General features: G+C 45.2%; 1 protein-coding gene across 1 annotated transcript in view; it reads right to left on the minus strand.

Moving 5' to 3' along the window:
* The window catches only part of MCU (mitochondrial calcium uniporter), a 206,399-nt gene extending 196,458 nt beyond the window's left edge, over positions 1-9,941 (minus strand). Inside the window, exon 1 of the mRNA XM_082269176.1 lies at positions 9,781-9,941. Within this exon, the coding sequence (XP_082125302.1) occupies positions 9,781-9,891 (111 nt within the window). The 5' untranslated portion in view covers positions 9,892-9,941. The remainder of the gene's footprint in view (positions 1-9,780) is intronic.
* Between the last annotated feature and the right edge of the window lie 528 nt (positions 9,942-10,469).

Genomic DNA, 10,469 nt, shown 5'->3' on the forward strand with positions numbered 1-10,469 from the left:
TAAGCCACAGATGGTGATGGCGTTGCTCCATAATCAGAAGTTTGGGAAAGCAGTGCACAAGGAGTATGTGGCTGGAAAAGGATAGAATGTATGTTTTATGCAGAGATTTAAAAATAATCATTCACTGATTTTTGCCTCTATACTGAGGTGTATGGTATAAAAAAAAAAAAAAAATAAAATAAACATTTTTGAGGCTTTAGCAGTACTTTAACAACTGTAGAAGGGACACAGTTCATCAAAAAAGAAATATGGCTAAAGTACGGTATAGTATTTCCACTAGCAGTGATGAATTGCCACCATATAGTCCCTTGGGGTGTTTTTGCATTAAAGCCATTACGTTTTAAGTGCTTTCTGTAACAGAAAAATAAGTAAAAAAACAAAAAACAAAATTGAGAACAAATTACTGCAAACAGTTCTCTATGGTTAACATACTTTCCCTATTGTGGGGAAAAACATGCTACAAATGTGCGTGCGGAGGTTAGATGGACACTTTGCTGCTTTTTGGCTTCCCCCCCCCTTTCTCTGCAAACAGAAAACAGGATCCATCAAAGGCCTCTCAGGCAGCGAGATCAATTTTTGTAAAAATCTGCTGGTCACCATCTCCAGACTAAAGATGCCTACAGCAACCAGGTCTTAACTTTCATGTATAACTTCTCCAGAAATACGAGGTATAAATCGTACTGGTTGCAATAAACACTGCACTATTCCGTCATTGACCAATCACAAATGGTTAAATTTTCAGGTGCCCAGCCTGCAAATATCACATTTCCTGTCCAAGGGTGACAACACTCCCTGTACTGTTTATGGAGGAGCAGTGTTGTGCCTCTAGGAAAGGAAGTATGTTAAAGTGATTGTAAACGATCACCTTGCAAAACAACCCATTCAGTTTAAAATAGAAAAATGAAATGCAAAACATTTGTTTATAGATTTAAAAATAGAATAGCTTTTTTCTTTTTAGAAGAGATCAGAAGAGATGGGGGGAGGAGAAATAGCAGTGCACTGAGCTTCCCAGTAAGAAGGGGTGTGTGTAGTGAAATTGCTGCACTTGTACTCCATGGAAATCTGCAAGTCCCTCTGCCATAGTGATCAATGGGATGTGTCGTTTTTTCCCCATTCACAGACTCCTGTCAATGGATGGCATAGCCACATAAGGCAGCATCTTAGTCAAATTGACCCTGCAATTTGGGTATGTGGGGGGGGGGATTGAGACTGACCAGGTTACGCTCCAAATATAGGAAGAACGTGAAACGCTGTTACAAAATTGGGCCAAGCCTTTAAGCTGGGTTCACACATGTGTGGTCACAGGCATTGCACATGATTTGTAACCCATTGCTGTGCAGAACACATGCAATGTCTGTGCGATGACAACTCAGCCAAACTGTATGGCTGAAATCGCATTGCATTCACACCAAAATGGCGCAGCACCCTTTGGTCCTTACTGGAATCTGATCGGTTGTACACGACTATGCAATCCATTTCACAATTCACACTGCGATCTGATCTGGAATCCTGAAGTGGTTTGCAGAGGTCAGTGTGTGCCGCTGGCGATTCAGGAACATACGCAAGTGTGAACCCAGCCTTAATGTAACACATTTGCACAACTAGATTTCCTGACTATCAGAATCTATCAGCAGATGAGCGGGGTTGTACAACGTTCCTTGTGCCGATATGTAAAGCACTCCACGCTTTAAGACCAGCCCATGCAGCCTCCTCCCCCCTAGGATCCAGCAGTCAGATGACCCTGACATCACAACTGATGCACTACCCATAGGCAAGGAACAGTTCACTGATGGTGCGTAGGGAAGCACCACCTTCCAGGGGGAGTGGAGGATCAAGTAAATAAAAATGCTTCCCCCCCCCCCCCCCCATCACGTAGACCCAGCAGCCATATTGCTATGGAGGATTTTTCCATGGGTTTGCTTTTAATGCTCTATCCACACCAGCCTGAAGTGTTTGTGTGTGCGGGGTGGTGTTCATTGTGTACCAGCATTGAGGGATAGTGCAATGGGCAGAGCACATCACCGCTGACTTATGATATGAACAAGGCACAAAAACAATCATTTGAGTACTTTTTTTTTTTTTTTTATGCAGGAGGAAAAAAAAAAAAACCAAAAAAAAAACGCACACCATGCAGGTCACCACATGGTCTACATTTTTATTTTTTTTGGCCATGTGGTGACACGCGTGTTTTTTTTTTTTTGGGGGGGGCGGGCAAAAAAGGAGCTTAGTTCTGATTTAGGTGCCCATACTAAACAATGCTACTGAATGTTACTAAAGAATTATGGTTTCATAATCCTAGTGAAGGAGTAAATAAAACTTTAAAACATAACTTGTGGGGTGTGACACCAGGACCCAACATTAGGATTTTCTTCCAACTGTCGTGTAGCCATCAACAGAATTTCTACACACATTGCTGAAGGAGAGGCAGTTCTAAGACTATAGCCTGGCCATAGACAGAGCAATTTTCTTTCCTGCAGTAGGAAAGAAAAATACTTGATTCTGCTATTAAATCACAGTCAGCGTGGATGAGGGAATCCCTTCTGCGTAGCCATTGTGTTCTCCCCATCCCTGCTGCTAACAATAATCACATGTGAAATCCGACAGGCTGGTTGTACCAAGGATGCTCAAACAGCCGAGATTTGATTTCTGCGGAGATTCTCAATTAGGTAACAAATTTTCTGCAGACAGATCATAACTTTCTTGCGATACAACAAAAAAAAAAAAAAAAACAGAATCCAAAACCTGATTGTACTAAAAACACATACAGATCTAGGCTCACAACACATTCCTGCGTCCGCTCTCTTCAATATACACTTGGCTTCACAATTTATTATATAATAAGCAATACAAAGAATTGCAAGTCTAAAAAAAAAGTTCTTATTTTATATAGTAGTTTAAAATAAGTTTAGCACAGAAAAAAAAAAAAAGCGCATTTTTTTGCAGGGAAAAAAAAAAATTGAATTTATTTTTTTTTAAAGCATTGCAGGTTTCCTTCATCCAACAGATCTGTCAGTGTATCTATGCGCCCGTACAGCCAAGCAGATCCAATCTGACAGGAAGAGAGAATGAACTACCATGGCGCTCCAAAGCAGCGTGGAAGTGCATTGAAAAATACAAGCTGACAGCCGCAAAGGCTGCTGGACATTGTAGTTTTCCCATGCACAGGACACTGAATGAGTGACATAGCTGGCATGGGGGCGGGTGGGTACTGAACAGATTCCCACTGTCAGATCGGGAGCCGGTCATGTCATAATAGGTTACACCCAAATATGGATGTTGTGTTACGAAAGGTGAACTTATCATTTAATACTTAGTAGTAGTTTAACATTTAATAGAGTAGTCTATATTGGATAAAGCAAGGAAATAGACTGGGTCATGCCAACTAGACTTGAGATGACTTGTGCTCAATTCATACATCTGAGGAAGTGGTAAGGAAATCCATCCTTCCTTTATTGTCCATCAGCATCTACTAGGGCAAATCTCATCCCTAATCACTCTGCATGGACATAAGCATGCACTTAAAAAAAACTGCAGCACTCAGAATCTGGTGTAGAGGTACTGGTAGCCAATCAGCTTCTAACTTCAGCTTGATCAATTAAGCTTTGACAAAAAGCCCCGATTCATACCAGTGTGACTTGTCATGTGATTTGACAGTTCAAAGTCGCACCATATTTGCAGCAATGGAACTCTTCAAATTGTTGCGACTCAAGTTCTTAAAAGGCTCCTGCAATTTCATTGCAAAACGGCACTGATCTGCATCTTCGAAACTGCGCTGCAGTAGCGCGATTTCAAAGTCACACTGGTGTGAACCAGGACTAAAACCTGGAAGCTGATTGGTTTCTAAGCACAATTGCACCAGATTTTGCACTCACCAGTTTAAGGCTCCTTTCACATCTAGGTGTCCCGGATCGTGGGTGGAAACACCGAGATTGTGACCCCAAATCGCGTGACACCCTTGAGATCTTCTTCACCTCCAATGGCACCCCGATCACGACACGATTTTTCCAAGATTGCTGCCTGAGAAATTGCAGCAAAATTGCGTAAACGGAACTTAATTGGGTGTAGGCACCTGGGAATTCTGTTTTCACGATTTTACCGCCATTTATCGGGCGACAAATGCAGCAAAATCACGCCACGATCAAGGTGCCTTTGCAAGTGAAGAGGATTGCAGGCAGAATCGCAGTCATGATATTGGGGGGGGGGGGGGAAAGCACTCCATAATCAAAAACTCATGTGCTAAAGACACAAAAACCTTCCCTTCCCTACCAGAAAAAATATGGGCAGAGACCGTTATCAGGTCCAGATGTGCGCATTTCAATTAGCCTCACATTTTATTTTTTTAGACTGCTTAGCGTTCAAGTGAACCTTATTGCAAGAATACATTTAATAGGAAAGCCCTGCCGGTATATTACCTTTATTATTCAGCAAACCCTACTCTGTGCACTTCTCTGGTTTAGTTTCACTGTGATTCTAGTGGGTCGAGTTAAACGTGGGCAGATAGGCAAAAAATATGCCAGAGGAGGGCAACCTCAGCAGTCCAGGTGTACTGAAACTACAAGTCCCAGTAGGCACTGCAGGACCAAGCTAGTGGTGCACTGAAATGAAAATTTTGATGCTAAACTGCAAAATTCAGGATGCATGTGGCCGAAATATATATTTTTTTTATAAATAGTTGGATTATATTTGAGTTTTTAATTAATATAAAATTTATTGTCAGCCTTTTGAAGCATTTTTTGGTGCACATTTGGTCTGTTTAAAAATAAAAAAAAAAAATGACAGAGAACACACCTCCACATTAAAATGCATTGAAAACGCAGCAAGAACGCATCAAAATGCACCAGTGTTGCGTTTTGGATACATTTGTAAAGTCACATAACTACAAGCAAAAAAAAAAAAAACGCACACAGCAAAAATCGTGGCAAAATCGTGGGCGTTTTCAGAACCACTATCAGCACTTTTTGTTTTTTCTTTTGAAAGCCATATTTTCGATGCATCACTACTAAGAGCCATGGGCATGACTACCAGAGGCAGGGGCATGATGGGATTTGTAGCTTCACCACAGCTAAAGTGTTGAAGTTACCTACCTATTAGGATATTTAATTCTACAACTTCAGCTTTATATAATGTCTTTGAAAGTCCTGGTTTATCCAGGTCATGGTATAGCTGTATTGTGTTCAGTTCAACTGAACTTGTTCTGTAACGTTGAAGACATTTTGCTACCCATCCAAGGAGGTGCGGATACTACCCATCCAAGAAGGTGCGGATACTACCCATCCAAGAAGGTGCGGATACTACCCATCCAAGAAGGTGCGGATACTACCCATCCAAGAAGGTGCGGATACTACCCATCCAAGAAGGTGCGGATACTACCCATCCAAGAAGGTGCGGATACTACCCATCCAAGAAGGTGCGGATACTACCCATCCAAGAAGGTGCGGATACTACCCATCCAAGAAGGTGCGGATACTACCCATCCAAGAAGGTGCGGATACTACCCATCCAAGAAGATTCAGATACTACCTATCCAAGAAGATTTGGATAATACCTACATGAGCAGGAAAACATCTTCCATTTTACAGAACAAGTCCAACTTGATGTGGCCATCTACTACCAGCTACAGTAATGTTCTGAAAATGCAGATAAAATAAGCACCACTGAAGGTCCAAGCGAGACCATAAACACCATATTAAGAATAAACCAACTACCTTGATTAGAATAAGTACAGTACACATAGGCTTTTAGTGACTGCCATGATTTCCTCTCTGTAGATGGGTTTGGATTTTCAGCACCTGGTTGAGGTTATTTTCCAGGTCACCATCACACAGAGGTCTTCATACCGGACAAAGCTGACCTGAGAAAATCATAATTCAAGTGGCAGGTTACAAAAGGCTTTGGACTCCCTCCAGGCAACCAGTGAGGTCACATGAAGAGAGTTGCATACACCTCCATATCCAGACGTACGGCCATTTTCTTCACTCCCAGAAGAGGATCATAGTAGGGAGCAAAGTATAGAGGAGTATCCGCCAGTACAGAGTGAAGGGGGAGGGTTAGAAATAGGGTTGCACCAAAAGCTGTTGTACTGGCGAGTACGAGAACCGTTACTTTCAGTCAAGTACTCCCCAATACTGAGTACCAATACCTTTAGGGTGCGATTTGAATCCATAAGATATAAATGAGCTCAAATTACACTGCAAAGAATTGCATGCAATTTCAACATGAATGCAATGCGAGTCCTGTCCGAATCGCATGTGGATTTCCACACCACTCCTGTGTGAACCCAGGTTTAAATCACTATGACAAGCCTGGGCTGACACAAGAGCGGTACAGAAAACAGCATGCGATTCGGACATGACTCGCACCAAATTTTTGTTCAATTCACATGCGATTCTTTGCAGTGCAATTTGAGCCCATTTATTTTGTATGGGCTCAAATCGCACTGCAAAGTATCGGTTTTAGGTATCAGAATCTGCACAAGTACTCGTACAAATGCTTAGTATTCGGCACTATTACAACCTTATTTCCAAAGCAAACTTGGCGCATTAGGGATCGCTTTTCCAATCAACCACTTCTGAAAAGGCGAATTATCTGGCTGTTAGGCTGACCCTCTTACAACAATACATTGAGTGACTGACCTGGTAAGGAATGTAGATAAAGATTTCTGGCCTTTCCTTCCTTAAGCTTTTATGACCCAACATAGAAATTTACAAATCAACGATGACTCAAAAATAAAAAAAAATAAAAAAAAAACAAAAGGACTAGCATCCCCTGTATTACTCAGTCCATAAAATTGAGGGACAACATTGTATGAATAGCTTTAAAATTGGGCACTAAATTCTGACCAACACATTACAGCACGAGGGCTATTCGTACTTTATTAGTAACCAATATTCTCAATACCAACAATCACCTGCTTTAAAATAAAGTACCAAGTTCAATAAAGCAGCTCATGCCCCTGCCAACCTCTACCAAATATCTGCATGTATATATTCTGCACAAACCCACCTATTCGGACTTCCATCACCAGCTAAAAAGAACAAACAGAAAATGTTTAAAATTCGGTATATTCAGACTTGGCCTGTCATCCTTCCCTACAAAATCTGTAAAAAAATAAAGCAAATAAAGAAACCATCATTTGAACAGGCAAGAAAAAAAAAAAAAAAAAAAAAAAAAAAAAAAAAAAGACACAAGAGCGTATGGAGACCGAGCAAAATGTGTTCTGACCCATCCTGATGATGAAAATGTCATTTCCTGGACACTGCAGCCAGCAACTCCATCAGCAACACACTAAATCTGCTCATTCACGGAAAGAAGTTTCCAAAAAGATGTTCCATATTAACACTGTCATATTTTATTAATGAGATGCTTCCTACCAAAAATAGCACTAAAATGCAAGCCTGGCAGAGTCAGGACTGAGAAGTGCCAAAAGAGGAAATTGCAAGTACAATGTGTCCAACCCCCGGCCTCTACCAGCCCTGCGCCCCCGAGCCCGGCCTCAACCAGTCCCGCGCCACCGAGCCCGGCCTCTACCAGCCCCGCGCCACCGAGCCCGGCCTCTACCAGCCCCGCGCCACCGAGCCCGGCCTCTACCAGCCCCGCGCCCCACGCCCAGCCTCTACCAGCCCCGCGCCCGGCCTCTACCAGCCCTAGGCTACTTTCACAAAAAAACATATATGCATCATGTTTGTTATTGTAATTTTACTGCATTTTTGCTGTGTTTCCGGTGAAAAAAAAAAAACACACCACCACAGGTGTCATTTCAAATCGGGAGGTACGTGTTTGTTACCACACCACACATGCACCAAGCAGGATTTTGAACAAGACAGACCCGCAACTGACCAGTGTTAAGAGATACATAGGATTTAATGGTCATGGCTTCCCCCCCCCCCCCTTTTCACTTTTTTAAAGCCAAAAATAGAAGAAAAAAAGATCAGTGGGAGTACAGCATTATATGTACTACGTGGCCAATGCCCGAGCCTCTCCCGGCACCATGCCACGTGGCCAATGCCAGAGCCTCTACCAAGCGCCAAGCTACGTCACCAATGCCCACCCTCTCCCGGCACCATGCCACGTGGCCAATGCCCACCCTCTACCGGCGCCATGCTACGTGGCCAATGCCCACCCTCTACCGGCACCATGCTACGTGGCCAATGCCCACCCTCTACCGGCGCCATGCTACGTGGCCAATGCCCACCCTCTACCGGCGCCATGCTACGTGGCCAATGCCCACCCTCTACCGGCGCCATGCTACGTGGCCAATGCCCACCCTCTACCGGCGCCATGCTACGTGGCCAATGTCCACCCTCTACCGGCGCCATGCTACGTGGCCAATGCCCACACTCTACCGGCGCCATGCTACGTGGCCAATGCCCACACTCTACCGGCACCATGCTACGTGGCCAATGCCCACCCTCTACCGGCACCATGCTACGTGGCCAATGCCCACCCTCTACCAGCGCCATGCTACGTGGCCAATGCCCACCCTCTACCAGCGCCATGCTACATGGCCAATGCCCACCCTCTACCAGCGCCATGCTACTTGGCCAATGCCCACCCTCTATACCAGCGCCATGCTACGTGGCCAATGCCCACCCTCTATACCAGCACCATGCTACGTTGCCAATGCCCACCCTCTATACCAGCACCATGCTACGTTGCCAATGCCCACCCTCTACCGGCGCCATGCTATAACACTATACAGACTCAATTTCCTACCCAAGATGATGAGATAGTAATGCTAGATTTAAAAAAAAAAAAAAAAAAAATTTATATAGATAGATAGATATATTATATGTATTTTTGCTTTTAAAATTTGACGTAGGAACAGGTAGGAGGAGGAACATGGCCTATACCTGTAACTGAGCAGGCAGGCATTCCATTTTCTCCAATACAGTAATATGCAGTAACCAACCAATAGCATTATTTCATCACTCACATTACACCGACATGGTGTCAGCTTCTCTGATTGGCTGGCCATGCGCTAATACTACACCAATGTACTGAGTTATACCAGCATAGTGGAGGGAAAAGAACAAAAAACAAACACACAGTATCTTTTCCCATCATCCAGCAGCCTGCTGTAACCTTGTATCTCTCAGCACAATTGTGTTGTGATAAAGTAGCCAGCTAATGATCAGATGTATCCATGGTGCAGGTCTGTATGGAGATAGAAGGCAGCATTGGGCACACAGATGTCAGGACAGAGAGCCATCAGCTGTGAAGAGGCTCAGTAAAGATTTATTGGAGGAGATGTATGGACACCTGTATGGGAGGGACAGTCATACTTCCTTATTACATGGGATGGGAGGGGGGATCCATGAGGATCCCCCCCCCTGACACATCCAGGATCCCCCCCCCCTGACACATCCAGGATCCCCCCCCCCCCCCCCCGTGTTGGGAATGTTGGGTGCACACATTGATGAGAGGACTGCAGTGGATGAGATGGAGAGAAGCAATGACAGATCACACTGCAGGGATCCCCATATAGAGGAGGATTGCAGTGTCTTGCCATACCCGGTAAAGTTTGTAGCAGAGCAGATCGGTGGGCGCACATGAATGGACAGCCGTGTTCCAGTGTCCCCAGTAAGGGAGGCTCCCCGCCCGCTCACAGCGGCAGCCCCGCCGAGTTACTAAAGCAACCGCTGCAGTACAAGCCGGGAGTTCCCTGGACACCCCGCCCCGGGGCGCCTCCCTCCTTGTCCTGACACAGCAGCCCGCACCGTCCTCTCCTCCCCTCCCAGCCCAGCCCGGAGCTTCCCCCCACCACCAGTCACAGTCACTCACCGTCCTATCAGGCCGGTGCCTGCTACCTCCGAGTCCGGGAGAACGCGCCGCCAACCCCCCTCCGTTCCTGGAGAGCAACAGCACCAGAGATCTACCTGCCGCGGCCGCCATCTCTCAACTGGAAGCGCTCCGGACCTGGGCGCGCAGCGGCGTTGGCTGGGGCGGGACTAAAACACGCCGCTCAAAAGTGCCGGGGCCAATGAGAGGGGGGGCGCAGTGACAGGAGGGCGTGGGCCAAGAGGGAACCTCGCTAGAGGAAGGTGTTGGGACTGTAGTAGAGTGGGCGGGGATTCGGGCGGACCCGCCCACCGGGGGACGTGCCTGGGGAGGATAAGGATGGAGCTCATATGAAGTGTGAAGGAAGAAGAGGAGTTAGCGCAGAGCTGAGCGCACAATGCTGGCTCACAGGGTCCCATCTATAATTCAAACTTCATCCTGGACCTCTCCCTACATGGAGGTCTCCAGTCTGCACCCATGTCTCTGGGCTCATCATCCACATCTGACAACAAGTGCTGTGTCCACTCTCTCCTTCCCTCACATTTATCCCTTCATACAAATACTACACACACATACATACAGTGTCTCACAAAAGTCAGTACACCCCTCACATTTTTGTAAATATTTTATTATACTTTTTCATGTGACAACACTGAAGAAATGACACTTTGCTACAATGTTACATACTTAGT

The sequence above is a fragment of the Pelophylax lessonae genome (assembly GCF_965119305.1).
Source record: "Pelophylax lessonae genome assembly, chromosome: 9".
NCBI lineage: Eukaryota > Metazoa > Chordata > Amphibia > Anura > Ranidae > Pelophylax > Pelophylax lessonae.